Source organism: Rhinatrema bivittatum, chromosome 4 (genome assembly GCF_901001135.1).
Source record: "Rhinatrema bivittatum chromosome 4, aRhiBiv1.1, whole genome shotgun sequence".
NCBI lineage: Eukaryota > Metazoa > Chordata > Amphibia > Gymnophiona > Rhinatrematidae > Rhinatrema > Rhinatrema bivittatum.
In genome coordinates this window covers 164,738,661-164,756,901 of record NC_042618.1, presented here as the reverse complement: position 1 = coordinate 164,756,901, position 18,241 = coordinate 164,738,661, and the positions used below count along the sequence as shown (strand labels likewise).

The 18,241-nt window shown below is 47.0% G+C and overlaps 1 protein-coding gene across 1 annotated transcript in view; it reads left to right on the top strand.

Moving 5' to 3' along the window:
- The window catches only part of DNAH17 (dynein axonemal heavy chain 17), a 1,486,981-nt gene that overhangs the window by 1,410,782 nt on the left and 57,958 nt on the right, over positions 1–18,241 (top strand). The window contains exons 70-71 of the mRNA XM_029599137.1: positions 15,361–15,554; positions 16,462–16,610. Coding sequence (XP_029454997.1) covers positions 15,361–15,554; positions 16,462–16,610 — 343 coding nt within the window. The remainder of the gene's footprint in view (positions 1–15,360; positions 15,555–16,461; positions 16,611–18,241) is intronic.

The following is an 18,241-nucleotide window of genomic DNA, read 5'->3' as shown; positions in this document are numbered from 1 at the left end:
CCTTGGATCCCGTCTGACTCTGCCCCTGCGGGCTCTCCTAAGTCCCAGCGGCCGGGTCCCTACGGGCTCCTCCTGGGGGGACTCCGGCTTCCAGGGTGAATCTCCTAAGTCCCAGCGGCCGAACTCCTACGAGCTCCTCTCGGGGGAGGCTCAGCTTCCAGGGCGAAGACTTCCTCACCACTGTGTCAGCTCCATCCGTTCCCTTCTTCCTTGCCTAAGCCCTTGGTCGCAAAGGGCTTCCCAGGGTCTTCCTCGGTCCAGCCACATCTCCGTCCTTGCCGCCTCCCGGTCGGGACCACTGCTGCTACCTTGCAGCCGTTCACCTTTCGGTTCCGATCGGCTCAAGGGTCCACGAATCCAACACTGAGATTGTCGTGGATTTGCAGGGGCTTGAGGGTTGTTACACACAAACTTTCTCCTCTCTCTCACCTGCTCAATCTCACACACACACACACACACACACCCCCACAGAGGCCCTCTCACATGCTTAATCATACACACTTTCTCTCACATGCTTAATCATATACCACACACATACACAGATGCTCTCTCACATGCTCAATCATATACATACACATGCTTCCTCACAACCTGAATCATTTATACATACAAGCTCTCTCATATGCTCAATTATACACCCACATGTTCTGTAGGGGTGTGCATTCATTCCCTATGAATTGGAAATCCGCAATGTATAGGGACATATTCGTTGTATTCGTGGGGAAGCGAAACGTATCACGATTCCCCACGAATACAACGAATCTTCGCCGAATTATTCGGCCGTCTAAAGGAGCCAATTTAAACAAACCCCCCACTCTCCTGACCCCCCCAATTCTTACCAAAACTCCCTGGTGGTCCAGCGGCGGCTCCGGGAGCCATCTCCTGCGCTCACACCCTCGGCTGCTGGTTTCAAAATGGCGCCGATAGCCTTTGACCTACTATGACACAGGGGTTACCGGTGCCATTGGTCAGCCCCTGTCACATGATAGGAGCAATGGATGGCCGGCGCCATCTTGTGCTCCTACCATGTGACAGGGGCTGACTAATGGCACCGGTAGCCCCTGTGACATAGTAGGTCAAAGGCTATCAGCGCCATTTTGAATACTGGCAGCCGACGGTCCAAGTGTAGGAGGTCGCTCCCGGACCCCCGCTGGACTTTTGGAAAGTCTTGTGGGGGTCCAGAGGGTTCCCCAAGACTTGCCAAAAGCCCCTGGTGGTCCAGCAGGGATACGGGAGCAATCTCCTGCACTTGGGCCGTCAGCTGCCAGTAATCAAAATGGCGCTGATAGTCTTTGCCCTTACTATGTCACAGGGGCTACCGGTGCCATTGGTCAGCCCCTGTCACATGGTAGGAGCACAAGATGGCGCCAGCCTTCCATTGCTCCTACCATGTGACAGGGGCTGACCAATGGCACCGGTAGCCCCTGTGATATAGTAGGTCAAAGGCTATCGGCGCCATTTGGAAACTGGCAGCTGAGGGTGTGAGTGCAGGAGATGGCTTCCGGAACCCCCCCCCCAGCTGGACCACCAGGGAGTTTTGGTAAGTCTTGGGGGGGTCAGGAGGGTGGGGGGGGTTGTAGTTAATTTAATTTTAGCCGGGATGAATAAGAATTAACATATAAACGTATCGGGGACCCCCCTTGCCGAATGCAACATATCTGCCCCCTGATGAATACGAATCCCGAATGCAATGTATGGCGTCCCTCTGTACGCCCCTAATGTTCTGTCTCTCGTGCTCAGTCCTAAACACATATGCATGTTCTATCTCTCATGCTCAATCATACATACATATATGCTGTTTCACATGCTCAGTTATACACAAATGCTGTATCACATGCACAGTCATACACACGGACACACACATGCTCTGTCTCTCATGCTCTTTCACTTGCTTCCCTCTGGAAGAACAAGAGGAAGCAACAGCAGCGCGGACAGTCACTAGACCAGAGCTTCCCAAACTGTGGGTCGGGACCCAAAATGGGGTCACAAAACCTCCAGTTGGGGTCACAAATGCCTCAAAGGGCAGTCCTCTCCAGACATCACCAGCAGCAGAAGTAGTGTAAATCAGCATGGGATCTTTGAGCTAGCATGCACTCTCAGGTCCTGCAATGGTCTTGCCCTCGCTTGAGTTTCCACGTTAACAGGAAGCCATGTGTGAGGAGGGACTGGGGCCACTGCAGGGCCTGTGAGCTTTTACTGGCTCAGAGATCCTGTGTTGACTTTCATTACTAATGCTGCTGTCAGTTGCAGATCAACATCAGGCATTGGACCAGCCAATGCCTGAATTGGGGAAGAGTGTGCACAGGTCTGTGTAGGTTGTCGCTTCATCTCTGTCCTCTCCCATCACTGAACTTACCTAAGAGAAAAATGTTGCCCCTGACATCAGCCTGCCCTCTCTTCCCACTAGCTGTCATCCCCTTATCACCCGAGGCCCAAAAGAAAATGTTGCTGCTGATCCTAAGAAATTGCCATGCTGGGTCAGACCAAGGGTCCATCAAGCCCAGCATCCTGTTTCCAACAGAAGCCAAACCAGGCCACAAGAACCTGGCAATTACCCAAACACTAAGAAGATCCCATGCTACTGATGCAATTAATAGCAGTGACTATTCCCGTAAGTAAACTAGTCAAAGGGATGTTTGGATGGGGGCTGTTTGAAGGGACGGATCAGATACAGGAAGGGTTTGAGGTTTGGATCAGTGGGAGAGGGATTGGCTGTGGAAGGTGAGAAGGGGATGCAAGAGAGGAGCTAGGGGTAAGAGTATCAACTGGGGGTATGTGAGAAAAGAGAGAAGAAGGGATGACAGATGGTCAATTGGGGGTTACAAAATTGGCTTGGAGGTGAGAGAGGTTCAGTGGGGAGGACGTTAAAAGCTGGAGTGGGTGAGCGAGAGGCTAGGCTGGGAAGGGGAGAGGAACTGAAAGATGTAAGAAGGGATCAGCTGGAGGAGCAGAGCTTGGGAGGCCCTCTGGAGAGGGATGGAGGTTGAGAGAGGGGATCAGTTGAAGTGCAGGAATGGTGAGTGGAGGGACTGTTGGAGGCAAACTACATTCCCACTAATTAGGTTTGGTTGTTCTCTGGGAACCTGTGAATTTTCTCTGGGAACGTGTGAATTGTCAAGTACTAAAATGGGGTCACATTGGCTAAAAGTTTGGGAAGCCCTGCTCTAGACTCTTCCTTATGCTTCTAGTCTCTGGACCCTGCGGTTCCTGCTCATGACTGTGGGAAGGAGAAGGGGGAGGCTGATGCTGCTTCTTTCTGCTCTGCGGGTCATACTCCTTCTAACTGCCAGGGAGACGTGGGGAAGGCAGATGATTCTTTCAGTTATGCAGGCCATGCTCCTCCTGACTGCTGATACAGGAAGGAAGGTTGGGAAGCCAGTGCTGCTTCTTGTGGCCCTGTGGCTGCGCTTCTTCTGACTCCCAGAGCTGGGAAAAGGGGTGCGGAAGGCTAATGTTGTTTCTTTCAGCCTCATGAGCTGCACTCCTCTTGTCTGCTGGAGTGGGCTGAGATTGTTACTTGTCCTGGCTCTGCCAAAGTAACTTTTCTTATTACCTGGTGGGGAGAGAGTAGGCTGATGTTTCTTCTTTCAGCCCAAACAGGCCGCTGTTTGTCTGACAGAGGGACGAGCAATGAAGCTTCCTTTGAACAGGGCAGCAGCATTGTTGATTATTTTTCTCCTGATTGGGAATACCCAAACACTTATTTCAAAGACAGCCGTGATGATAGGCAGGACACCAGAAGCAGGCACAACAGTTTTTGCCCAGAAGCTGTAGCATGTGGAGAGGAGGCAGTTCTTCAGGCACATTGTGAGAGAGATGGCACCCTCTGGTAGTTGGCACTTATGGCCGAGGCCATATTGGCCATAGATTAGCTATGGCTCTGGCGCCCCACTCAAATGGCGCAGCAATGTGCCCAAAGCTCAATGGCACCAACATTAGTACTGGAAAGTGCTAGCACATCCAGATCCGTACTGATCCCTTGGACCTCAGGTACTGTGGGAAAGGGGCATCCACAGCTGGCACACCCTAGTCACATTGGAACATTAATCAGTCCATCCCATGGAGAATAAGAAAGTCTCAAGTCCCTACACTAAGGGACACCTCCACAGAGGTAGAGAGACTGTCAGTCTGTATTCTCAGACAATAGTAAAACCTGGATGTATCTGGACATTATATTATTTATGCATCTTAATTATTTTGCAATGAATCACAGTAAATTTTTATTGAACACCCATCCAGTGAGTCCAGCCTGGTTTATCAGTGTATCTGCCTCAAAGATGTTACTTGTGCCAGCCGCGGCAGACTTGTGGCCCGGCGCCCTCACCTTTCTCAGATGAATCCAGTGCCTGGTTCTCCTTCCCGGGCAGCGGTGGGCCACTGGCTCCGTCCTCAGGCCACCCCCGATGCCTCAGCTTCAGCTACGGATCCCTGTGCTCTGCGTTGGGCCTCTATGCATGGCCCGTTGAGAGACGCCACTCTTCAGCGCCGTGCCCCTCCCTAGGCATGCGCGCACATCATTGAGTCTTATGAAGGGCCCGCAGCGGGAACTTGGCTGCTGCCCAGGATGTTGACGTCAGCGAAGCTTCGGTACTTAAGGCTGGGCTCCACTCCCAAGGATTGCCTTTGTAACAGGTCTCCTGCAACAGGTCTCCACGCTGGTTGTGTATTCGTTGCCTCCTGGTGTTTGTCCCGGGTTCCTGGTTCCTGATCCTCGCAAGTCCTGTTCCTGTTCTACTTCGTTCCTGATTCCTAACCATTCCTCAGATTGCTTTCTTGGACACGACCTCTGCATTGCCTGACCACACCATTGACTCTCTCCAAGCCCGGACCTCTGCTTTGCCTTACTATGCTACTGACTCTCTCCAAGCCTGGACCTCCGCATTGCCTGACTATGCTATTGACTCTCTCCAAGCCCGGACCTCTGCATTGCCTGACTCCACTACTGACTCTCTCCAAGCCCGGACCTTTGCTTTGTCTGACTATGCCTTTGATTCTCTCCTCGTCCAGACCTCAGCCTTGTCTTGCCACTACTTCCTGATTTCTGCTGGCCCTGACTCCAGCTTGCTCTATGATGCCTCCTCAGTCTACGTCCTGGATTTGGCCTATTCAGGCTTCGGCCAGTTCTTGCTCAGGCACCCCCTGTCTGACTTTGTTTCCATTGGCGCCCAGGTCTCCGGGACTATGCCTCGTCCAGTACAGACTTCTTCATCTCACTGCTGCTGCCTCTGGGCTGACCCTTCAGGCCCTTCATTGACGACGACATACGGAGGCCCATCTAAGTCCAGCCGGCCCCAGTACCCAAAGGCTCAACCCGCGAGGAATGAGGGCTGGTATTGGTGAAGCGCCAGTTGGCCTCTATCTTTCAGCCCATTCCACCTGCCGATGGTGGGAACCCATAGGATCCCTCCTACAGGTAGCTTCAACCCCACCTCGGCCCAAGGGTTCACCTTCGGCGCAACAAAAGAGTCATAGGGATTCCACACATTCTCTGTGCCTTGAAGGACATTCTTCCTTCCAAGAGACAATAACCCGACATTTATTCTCTACCAGAGATTCAGCCTATACCCTGAATTGGGGTTCCATGTGTATGATAAATTAGCAGTCAAGAAAAAAGAACCGGTAAACACCATAGATTCTTAATTCTTTATTAAGCATCAGGATAGCCCGACTCAGGCCGAGTTTCACTCAAAAGAGCTGCATCAGGGGAAATGGCAATCAAGGATGCCAGGATGAACGGAACCACATGTTCTGCACGAGTTGGCTGCCTTGGAGACTTCCTCTGGTTGGAAATTCACTTGTGCTACGACGTTTGTTTTGCTGATTTCTTTTGGCATTAATTCATTTAAAGGTGTCTTTAGTTGTGTGAAAAATCTGACCGTGTGGTTCCGTTCGTCCTGGCATCCTTGATTCATTTCCCCTGATGCAGCTCTTTTGAGCGAAACTCGGCCTGAGTCGGGCTGCCTGATGCTTAATAAAGAATTAAGAATCCGTGGTGCTTACCGGTTCTTTTTTCTTGGTTGCTACTGCAATATTGGACCGGTTTCCGGTGTGTTTTTTTGACAAATTAGCAGTTGCACATTGTACTGGAGAAAACTTGTTTGGTGAGTATGTTAAGGAAAGAGTTGATCTCATAAAAGATCACTGTTCAACATTCCAAATGTTGTTAGTGGCTAACTCCAACCAGTAACCTCTTTAAAGGAGGGTCCAACTACAGTCTTTTAGGAGACAATGGGGTGAGTTTTAGAAACATTTACACGTGTAAAATTAGTATATATGTGCATAAATAGGATGTACTCTTATAAATACTATTTTAGAAACATCAGAAGTACACTTCTATTTTCAGTCTCGCACACACATTTATGTGGGAAAAAAAGGGGCAATCTAGGGGCATTCTGGAGCAGGGCTGTAAGCTAGACACACAAGTTGCTATTTTATAAGAGATTTACATTTGTATGTTTGTCAATTTGTGTAATTTTAAACCTGATAATTATTTTGCACAATTGGTATCAGTCTCATCTACTATTGTTGAGTGGGAGGTCTGGGTAAACTGGGGAAAGTTCAGAGTGAAGAAGTAGGAGACTCTCGAAGGACTGTCAGAGAAGGACTGTATGAACTGGTGGAGGTTTCAGCAAACTGGTGATTTCAATTACAACCACATGTTTTAAAATATACTGACTTCCACACGTAAACAAGGTTTTATGCGAGCAAGTCACTATTTTTTTCAATCATATAATATAGATGTGTATGTTTTAAAATAGGTAGAAAAATTACTCTCTTTCAATGCTTGCAGGTATTCGTGTGTAGCCAAACATATGCATGTATATTAGGGGTAGATATGCATGTATTTTATAATCTGCACATACCTCATACATGCAGGTTATAAAATTCTGTCGTAAATCATTCAGCCTTATATGCACATATATGAGGCCACACGGAGTTGTTTGAAAGTTATCATCAATACTGATATCTTCATAGGAGATAGCCATACCCTTAACAAAGAGCATGCCCACAGGGTTAGCAACAGTAGCAGCAAAGCAGATGCAGACAAGGAAAAGTACTCAAAGTCTAATCAATAAACCTGGACCTAATTTTAGACTACCAATCCTCTCATGGTGACTTCATTGAGGCTTTTCCAGTTGGGGGAGAAGATGCCAGTTTTTCTATCCCCAGTGGTCCCTGATTACCATGAACCATTAGGTATTAAAAATCATTAACAAATTTTCAAGACACCTACCTTCCCCCCCCCCCCCCCCCCAGCATTCCACTAACATTTGGTTCCTTTGCTACAGCTTCAGATCCTACAAATGGAGCTAGCATCATTACTGTTGGGATTGGTGCATGTGTGGGCCCCTGGGCCGAGGTGAGGGATGGCATTGCACACGGGGAGAGCCCCGCGAGCCTCACCATTGGAAGGCGAGGTCTCAGCTGTGAGGTGTGTAGCACAACAGAGCTAGGAGAGAGAGAGAGTGCAGGGAGAGAGAACAGAGAGAGCTGGAGAGGATGGCTCCAAGGGTTGGAGCCAGAGAACCTCAGCGTAGGAAGCTGACGTGGGTACAGCTCGGGACTCCTTAAGTCTTTATTAGGAAATTATACAGCACTTCCCAGGGAGCGGGGAGTGTGGTAGATGGTTGCACAGGCCAGGAGAAGACCTGCAGTCTGTGAAACAGACCACTGATGAGGTTCCTCAGTAGATGATATGACAAAGCCCTCGGTACGGGGTACACCAGAGAGGGTTCCTCAGTAGTTGGTACGGCAATGGTTCACAGCGCAGGGTACACCAATGAGGGTCCTCAGAGGTTGATGTGCAATGATCCACAGGTATGTCAGTGAGGGATCCTCAGTGAAGGGTTCGGTAATGGTCCTGTTGCATTCATGTCTATTCTCGCCCTCGCTCCACCCTTTCTTTTTTTTTTGTAATTATCTGTTTATTAAAGGCAAAAACCACCATAGTACATAGATAAAGAAAAACCTTACACACATAAAAATACCACCGATGTCTGTGAAGTCAGTATAGATGCCTTCACAATTTTTCCCCTCCCCTAATCCCCTCAAACGAGTTAGCAAGGAACTCCATTGGGACTTGCTTCGGCAGTCCACGCTACTCTCAACAACGATCCGAGTCAGCTAGGGGAAACCTTTCTCCACTGCTCGGCCTTTTCAAACTTACCAGGAGTATCCACTCCTCAGGGGCTCCGCTCTCTCTTTTCTTGTTTTCAGATTGTTGGACAGGATCCGGTACTCGCTCCTTGAAGGCCTACGTTCCCGAAGTCTCAGAAGACTCCTATTGCCTGGAGGCGATCGCAGACATGAACACAGTGAGTCCTATTACAGTCAGGAACCGGTACTCGCTCCACGAGGGCCCTTGTTCCTAATTGCTAAGGCTCCCTTCAGTCTAAGACGTTATTGCAGATACGGAGATCGTGAGATACCATTGCAGATTGCAGATAGGAACCGGTACTCGCTCCACGAGGGCCTATGTTCCTAATTCCTTTCTCAGAAGATATCGCATACCAATATTTTATGGATTATTATTACAGATTAACAGACGGAAACCGGTACTCGCTCCACAAGGGCCTACGTTCCTAAAATCTCTTCTAGCCTCTCTTCTATTCCAGAAGCCATCCCATACACAGTTATTGTGAGTTCTATTTCAGACTGCCTGTAGGAACCAGTACTCGCCTGCTGCTCCTGTTCCTGAATACTGAAGACTCTCTGTTGCATAAAGAAGACACTACAGAGATCTACAATTGTGAGTGTATCATCTATCACAGGTTATGTCCAGCATACTCTGTCTACTCACTACCTATAGTCTCTCCTTACAGCTCAGCAGCTCAGAGATCGTAATTCCAGTATCAGAGGGACTTCAGCCCTGCCGGGCATATCAACTCACTACTGCCACCTCTGGTGGTTCTACTTCCAGTCTAATAAAGAACTATCTGTGTTTGTCTCAATACTCCAGCCTAGCCGGTGGTCCTTCTCAAGATCTCCACTTGAGGGCACTGTCATCTGCCATCGGCCCAGGGATTCATTATTTCTACTAAGTGTTACTTCTTACACTAATAGAATGGTATTATCATCTGCCACTCTGTGAGAGCCAACCCACATCAGACCATTACTCCTTTCTCTGCGGAAGCTGATTCATATCACATAGCTATCTCCCCGTGGGGATCATACAGGTTGCTGGCTAATCTTTCTACAGGAACAAAGCATAACAGTTGCTACTCCATCCCTCTGGAGGAGCAGAGCACTAACAGATCGCTACTCCTTAGCAAGATCCATAACAGAGTGCTACTCCTCCCCTTTGGGGAGCCGGTCTTTAACAGGTCCGCAGAGCGGGGTACACCAATGAGGGGATCCTCAGTAGTTGGTACGGCAGTGGTCCGCAGCACAGGGTACATTGATGAGGGTCCTCGGAGGTTAATGTGGCAATGATCCATAGAGCGGGGTATGCCGGTGAGGGGTCCTCAGTGGAAGATTCGGCAATGGTCCGCAGAACGGGGTACACCGAAGACAGGTCCTCCATAGATGGTAAGCAAGGGTCCACAGAGCGGGGTATTACCTGAAAGTATCGCTGGTTCCAACGAAGCCCCGGGGAACGGGGCAAGCCGCAATCCTAGGTGCAGGGCCCTCTGAGGAGCGGATAGCCAGAGATGAGGAGGGGGCCCCCGAGGAGCGGGTACCCGAGGCGTCTCACGCAGAGGAAGCAGGAGCCGGAACTGGAACAGACGTCCTAGTGAAGTGGATTCAGCAAGAGGGAACTCGTTGCCAAGTCGTAGGCAGAGAGGGCCAGCCGGCTTAAATGTCCCAGTAGACTGACGTCATCTGAGGGAGACACCCCCGAGGTTCCCGCCATGACATGGATAAGCTGGCATGAGCATGCGCGCGCCTAAGGAGTCCTGAAGGCAAGATGGCAGTCGGGAACATCCGGGAGGTCCGGGAACAGGAGTGGAGAGGCTGGAGATGACTGCAGGAGGCCGCGAGCCTCTCTAAGGCCATGGATGCCGTGAGGCATGAGGTGAGCTGAAGTGGTCGCAGCCATCTGCGACCGATTTGGGTGTAACAATTATTAGCGGCCAATGCCATAGATCCACTCCCAAATCTGGAAAAACAAAAGGGATTTTACTCCAAATATTTTCTCATTCCAAAGAAATCAGGATGCTTATGTCCTGTTCTAGAATTAAGAGGTCTAAACAAGTAGCTGAAGAGGAAAGATCAAAATGAACTCTCTAGGCACAATCCTCCCACACTTGAAGATCAACAATTGCCTAACTACCCTGGATCTCACAGTCACATACACACGTTTCATTTCCGTTCACATCGATCAAAGGAAATATCTGTTTCACTGTGGCAGAGCAACATTATTAATATCACATTCTCCCCTTTGGTCTAGTGACAGCTCCAAGAATATTCATGTAGTACCTGGTGATCTTGGCTGCCTATATGAGGAAAAACAATGTTTTGGGTTTTCCTCTTTAGACAATTGGCCTAATACTCAGAAGATCCTTGCAAGATACAAAGATGCTCACTTCATTCATGCTTCATACCCTCCTTTCCCTCTGGTTCCTTGTCAATTTTGAAAAGTCTACTCTTAGTCCAACTCATCAACTGGACTTTACAGAAAATGAACATCATAATCTGGATTTTACACTCATTGTCAAGCCGAACATCAATGTCAACCAAATTTTTCATGGAAATGTTGGATCATATGGCAGCCACAGTTCCCATCACGCTCTTTGTGAGATTTTATATGAGACAAATTCAATGGCACTTAAAGAATGCTGAAACCAGTACTTGCAGACAATATTGCACAAGATAAATCTCTCCAAGCTACTTATATGAACTTTGAAGTGGTGACTACAACTTTCATATCTCCTCGGTTGACAGACCTTTCATCCTCCACAGATTCAACAAATACTAACTACAGATGCCTCCGTTCAAGGATAGGGAATGCATCTTAACTCCATTTGTTCTCAAGGGACTTGGACCACACAAGCAAAACCTCACATAAACCTAGCACTAAGAGCGAACATAAGACCATAAGAACATAAGAAAATGCCATACTGGGTCAGACCAAGGGTCCAACAAGCCCAGCATCCTGTTTCCAACAGTGGCCAATCCAGGCCATAAGAACCTGGCAAGTACCCAAAAACTAAGTCTATTCCATGTTACCATTGCTAATGGGAGTGGCTATTCTCTAAGGGGCGGATTTTCAGAGCCCTGCTCGCGTAAATCCGCCCAAAACCGGGCGGATTTACGCGAGCAGGGCCCTGCGCGCCGGGAAGCCTATTTTACATAGGCCTCCCGGCGCGCGCAGAGCCCCGGGACTCGCGTAAGTCCCGGGGTTCTCGGAGGGGGGCGTGTCGGGGGCGTGTCGGGGCGGGCCCGGTCGTTGCGGCGTTCCGGGGGCGTGTTGGCAGCGTTTTGGGGGCGGGTACGGGGGCGTGGCTACGGCCCGGGGGCGTGGCCGCGCCCTCCGTACCCGCCCCCAGGTCGCGGCCCGGCGCGCAGGAGGCCCGCTGGCGCGCGGGGATTTACGCCTCCCTCCGGGAGGCGTAAATCCCCCGACAAAGGTAAGGGGGGGGGTTTAGACAGGGCCAGGCGGGTGGGTTAGGTAGGGGAAGGGAGGGGAAGGTGAGGGGAGGGCAAAGGAAAGTTCCCTCCGAGGCCGCTCTGATTTTGGAGCGGCCTTGGAGGGAACGGGGTAGGCTGCGCGGCTCGGCGCGCGCCGGCTATACAAAATTCATAGCCTTGCGCGCGCCGATCCAGGATTTTAGTGGATACGCGCGGCTCCGCGCGTATCTACTAAAATCCAGCGTACTTTTGTTTGCGCCTGGAGCGCAAACAAAAGTAGGCTGTTCGCGCTCGTTTTAAAATCCGCCCCATAGTGAACTTAATAGCAGGTAATGGACTTCTCCTCCAAGAACTTATCCAATCCTTTTTTAAACACAGCTATACTAACTGCACTAACCACATCCTCTGGCAACAAATTCCAGAGTTTAATTGGGCGTTGAGTAAAAAAGAACTTTCTCCGATTAGTTTTAAATGTGCCCCATGCTAACTTCATGGAGTGCCCCCTAGTCTTTCTACTATCCGAAAGAGTAAATAACCAATTCACATCTACCCGTTCTAGACCTCTCATGATTTTAAACATCTCTGTCATATCCCCCCTCAGTCGTCTCTTCTCCAAGCTGAAAAGTCCTAACCTCTTTAGTCTTTCCTCATTGGGGAGTTGTTCCATTCCCCTTATCATTTTGGTAGCCCTTCTCTGTACCTTCTCCATCGCAATTATATCTTTTTTGAGATGCGGCGACCAGAATTGTACACAGTATTCAAGGTGCGGTCTCACCATGGAGAGATACAGAGGCATTATGACATTTTCCGTTTTATTCACCAATCCCTTTCTAATAATTCCCAACATTCTGTTTGCTTTTTTGATTGCTGCAGCACACTGAACCGATGATTTCAATGTGTTATCCATTATCACGCCTAGATCTCTTTCTTGGGTTGCAGCACCTAATATGGAACCCAACATTAGGGATGTGAATCGTTTTTTGACGATTTAAAATATTGTCCGATATATTTTAAATCGTCAAAAATCATTAGGGTCACGATACAATACCAATTCCCCCGATTTATCGTCAAAAAATTGTAAATCGGGGGGAAGGGGGAGGGCAGGAAACCGGCACACTAAAACACCCTAAAACCCACCCCCGACCCTTTAAATTAAATCCCCCACCCTCCCGAACCCCCCCCCCCAAATGCCTTAAATTACCTGGGGGTCCAGCGGCGGTCCGGAACGGCCTCCTGCAATTGAATCGTGTTGTCTTCAGCCGGCGCCATTCTGCGCCGCCATTTTGCAAAATGGCGGCGGCCATAGACCAACACGATTCGACTGCAGGAGGTCGTTCCGGACCCCCGCTGGACTTTTGGCAAGTCTTGTGGGGGTCAGGAGGCCCCCCCAAGCTGGCCAAAAGACCCTGGGGGTCCAGCGGGGGTCCGGGAGCGATCTCCTGCCGCGAATCGTTTTCCGTACGGAAAATGGCGCCGGCAGGAGATCGACTGCAGGAGGTTGTTCAGCGGCGGTCCGGAACGCGTATGGCGCCGGCCATAAGCGTATGGCCGGCGCCATTTTCCATACGGAAAACGATTTGCGGCAGGAGATCGCTCCCGGACCCCCGCTGGACCCCCAGGGACTTTTGGCCAGCTTGGGGGGCCTCCTGACCCCCACAAGACTTGCCAAAAGTCCAGCGGGGGTCCGGAACGACCTCCTGCAGTCGAATCGTGTTGGTATATGGCCGCCGCCATTTTGCGGCCGCCATTTTGTAAAATGGCGCCGGCTGAAGACAACACAATTCAATTGCAGGAGCCCGTTCCGGACCGCCGCTGGACCCCCAGGTAATTTAAGGCATTTGGGGGGGTTCGGGAGGGTGGGGGATTTAATTTAAAGGGTCGGGGGTGGGTTTTAGGGGGTTTTAGTGTGCCGGTTTTCCTGCCATTGGTTTAGGGCAAGTAAGTACTTCCCTCCCAAAGTTGATGAAGTATTAAGGCATTTGGGGTGGGGGATTTAATTTAAAGGGTCGGGGGTGGGTTTTAGGGGGTTTTAGTGTGCCGGCTCACAATTTTAACGATTTTCACGATATTTTAAACACCCAAATGGCAACAATACGATTCCCTCCCCCTCCCAGCCGAAATCGATCGTTAAGACGATCGAGGACACGATTCACATCTCTAATATTCAGCAACATGGCTGTGCTGCTGAATACCTCATTGAAGTTAGCTAGATAACTTATCCGGCTAACTTACCTAAACGTTCAGGTTTGAGTATTGAGACCTCTGGGTTTAGTAGGAGAGCATTCACTATAATTACAAAAGCATATCTCAGAAATTGTGCACACTATCTGGCTAATTTTTAAAAGAACACGCATGCGCCCATAAACACACGTATTGGCATGCGAGCAGAGATACGCTGCAATTTTATATCATGCGTGCATTAACGCACGAATCATTAAAATACACCTTCCGTGCATAATCTTAAAAGGTGGCTTGAGTAAATGTCCTGCATGTATTGCCACCAGAGCTTTAGCAGCTTTTATGCATGTATGTTCACACAAGGAGAAATTTATTTTTTTCATGTCCTTATGGGGGAGGGGAGGGGGAGAGAGACAGAGAGAGCACTGTAAGAGAGACAATATGACACTATATATATCTACTACTGTAAGAGGGGCACTTTCAACTCAAGGTGAGTTTGGGGGGTGTGGTGTTACATTGGTGCACTACAGACCCTTGCATCCTGGCCATGGAGGAGGGAATGAAGGACTTGAACATGTAAATGTAAATTGGTTATTTACTCTCTCAGACAATAGAAGGACTAAGGAGCACTCCATGAAGTTAGCAAGTAGCTCATTTAAAACAAATTGGAGAAAATTATTTTTCACTCAACGCATAATAAAGCTCTGGAATTCATTACCAGAGAATGTGGTTACGGCAGTTAATGTAACTGGGTTTATAAAGGTTTGGATAAGGTTCTTATGATTCAACCCCACCCTGAGCTGAAAATGCTCCCTTACAGTGGTAGATTATATATAGTGTCATCTCTCTCTCTCTCTCTTTTCCCCCCCACCCTCTGGTTCTTCACCCTGAACCCTCATGCTATGCTGAAATCCTTGAAACTCAAAATCTCAGACTTGCTCCTCATCAGGACTAGCAGTAAAATTGCGTGGATAACAGGCCGGCGTGCACCATGGTCAACGCATGTAACTACTGGCCCCTCTCCTTTTCTGTCCACTTGTTCTTAACTTGTGCACAGGTATGCACAAGTGTACTTTTCATTTTTTTTAAATTTGCGTTGCTCATGCGCAGCCCACATACATATGTATGGAGCTGTTTTTGATGAATAACACTTTAAAATCTACCTGTATGTGTATCTTTTTAGCTGCATTGAGAGGAAGTATTCCTGGAGGCCTGTTTAGCTCAGGAGAGGGAAAATGCATGCATAGAATGCATTGTCAAATCTTAACACACTTTTCCAGCAAAATTCTGCATACTGAATAAGTAGGTGCAAATGATCAGTTTCAAAGCAAAGGCACATACATGGCTTGCACTTTGGTTGCATTTCCAAACCAAAATAGAAACAAACTGAATTTTATTTTGAATCTGAATTGAAGCCTTGATAATTGGGGTTTCTGCTGACATGTTTCAAAGTTGAGGTAATTCAAACCCTTTTGGTGACTGTTACCATGTGTCCAATATATGAGTATGTAATTTTCTATATAGTAAAGCTTTGCTGTCTGATGGAATGGTAAAAATTGCTAGAAATGCATGAAGAGATGTTTATTGGACTTTTTTCTGCCATGCTTCCAGGTGCTCTCTGACATGGATGAGTTTAAAAACCTAGATAATGATATGGAAGGTTCAGCTAAACGGTGGAAAAAATTTGTTGAGTCAGAAACTCCGGAGAAAGAAAAATTTCCAAAGGAGTGGAAGAACAAAACTACTCTGCAGAAATTATGTATGATGAGATGTATGAGACCAGACAGAATGACATATGCAGTCAGGTATAATCCAAATGAACCACACAGTTGCATTTCCACCAGCAGTCTATCACTCCTTTATCCAACCACTTTTAAAAGTAGCCTCAAAAAGGTATCTGTTTAGGTGGACTTGAAAATGTGGCCAGCAAGGGAAGAGGGGCATGGCGATGATATGTCCTTTGTAATTTCCCATAAGCAAGGACAGAGACTACTTTAACCAGTTGGTTAAAGCTACAAAATGGACTCTGCCCAGGTGTATTTAATTTAATAAGGCACTGGAAGAGTTTGCTGTGGGACAGGAAGAGTAGAATTCTTATGCCCTGTTATAGTGTTGGTTTGGATATATTTTTATTATATATTTTGCTTTTTGTATATGACTTTGAGCCTGCAAATTAATTGATAAATGAAAAAAAGCTAATGCCAATTTGTTCTTGTAAAGGAAGCTAATGTACTATGCAAATTTAACTTTACTTCACACAAACCACCTTTCAGAAAAAAAGAAAATGTTAGGTCAGCATTCAAGAAGCACAAAACCCAAGGCTTTAAGTTTTGTTATATATCTCAGCCTGTTTAGATATATCAAAGCATGCTGATAATGTTTTTCAGTTCATTATCCTTAAAAGCTGCAGTACAAAAGTCCTTAGGTAGCAGTTCTACTCCAAGCATGCTGCACTGTACAAAGTTCTGTTTACCTGTTTTGCATGTGTATGGAGTTACGTTTTCTATACTACACTTCATTTTTATAAGCTGTATTCTTTCTGGTACACAAATGAGAAAAAAAAACAGCAGAAACTGGCATTGTTAGCACTAGGGCCCAGTTCATCAAAGTATTTCCCATAAACAGAGAATGGGAGAAAAGCCTTAGAGAATCAGGTCCTTAGATGTGGAGCTTTTAACAAATCATTAGCATTAACTTTCTCTCTTTTTTAAGTCATTTTGTGGAAGAAAAGCTTGGGACTAAATATGTAGAAGGCCGAAGTGTTGAATTTGCTAAGTCCTATGAAGAAAGCAGTCTTTCCACTCCAATATTCTTTATCCTGTCTCCAGGGGTTGATCCCTTGAAGGATGTGGAGGCATTAGGTAAGCCTTATAAATGTATTGGTCAGATGCAGTATATGTGGAAAAGGCACAACCACAGGGCTCAGTATTAGAGGACTCACATTTTGTTCACAGGATCAGTAAGGAGACCATTAATATCTAGAGTGCCCAAAACATGTTTTAATGACCCAGTAAAACATACCTTGGAGTACTTTCAAGATTATGTACCTCTTTTGAGGAGAATTTTTCACAAGCCCCATCTAACTATAATAGCATTTATGCTGCCCTCTTTCTAACCACCTTAATGCACCAGAAAACCTCTGACCTCTCTTTTGCACCACATACTATATTTATATTTGCTATCATTGGTCCACACTTTCATGTTTATTCTTGATATTCCATGTGACAATCCCATAATGCCCACATTTTATTTATTTACTCTTATTTATCTGGTTGTTCACTATCCTATGTATTTTATTATACCTGATACTGCTCTGTTAGATACAGGCAACCCCCCTATGATACTATAGATAGATTGTACTTGACCGCCTATATTACAAAATATGTGTCATTGAATACCCATTGTAAACCAAATCTTCTGTAACACACCTTGGTCTCTCCAGCTGGAAAAGTCTGATATGATGATGATGATGATGATGATGATGTCTTTGATTCTCTCCATTCCCTCTGTCACTTTTCAGGTTTGGCTTGTTATCTAAACATCTTTGGAATACCTCTTGAATAGTGATGGAATTCTTCTGCATTGTGTATAATTTTTTTTTTTTTTTTTACAAAGGATTATTACTCACACTCCTACCATGGTATTCAGAAAGAGGAACAAGGTTATCAGTTTGTGTGTGTATATATATATATATATATATAGTGTTAAATTTAATACAATATATTGAAATTATATATAATACAGAACAATATATGGTAAAGTGTGGTGCAAATTATACATGATCGGGTGACGCTACATACATGCAGATAAATATGCAGTGCACTAGGATCAGTGCTATATAAAATAAATCTGTTAGGCAGAACCTAGTCCTTTTTGCAATCTAAAGGTTCTGTATAGGGCTTTGAATTGGGTCCAGTAAAGAACTGGAATTCAGTGAAGGTCTTGAAATATTGGAGTAATATGTTCCGTGTCATTGGATCCAGATAGCATCTTGGCAGCAGTGTCAGGGTTGGGAGAGTAGGCTTAGTTAAAAAGCCAGGTGTTGGCCATGCAGTAGAAAGTCAGTATATAGTTATACATCTGGCCTCCATTGTGAGAGAATTCCAGAGTCTGGGGAGGAACAAGGAGAAGATGCGCTGGCTTGTTTGGGCAAGCCTGGAGTCTTTGGGTGTAGGGAGTTGCAGAAGAGCTCCTGTTTCAGATCTTAGTCTGTGGGTGGACTTGTAGTGATATGGGCAATCTCTTAAATAGGATTTTTGTAATCTGTCATGGAACAGTCATATTTGTGTGGAATATAAATGCTTTTAAATAAAATTAATAAATACATCTCTTAGATAGGAGGAGCCTAGTTCTTTTTGCAATTTAAAGGTTCTATATAGGGCTTTGAATTGGGTCCAGTAAGGAACTGGAAACCAATGAAGGTCTTGAAATATTGGAGTAATATGTTCCGTGTCATTGGATCCAGATAGCATCTAGGTGGTAATGTTCTGTA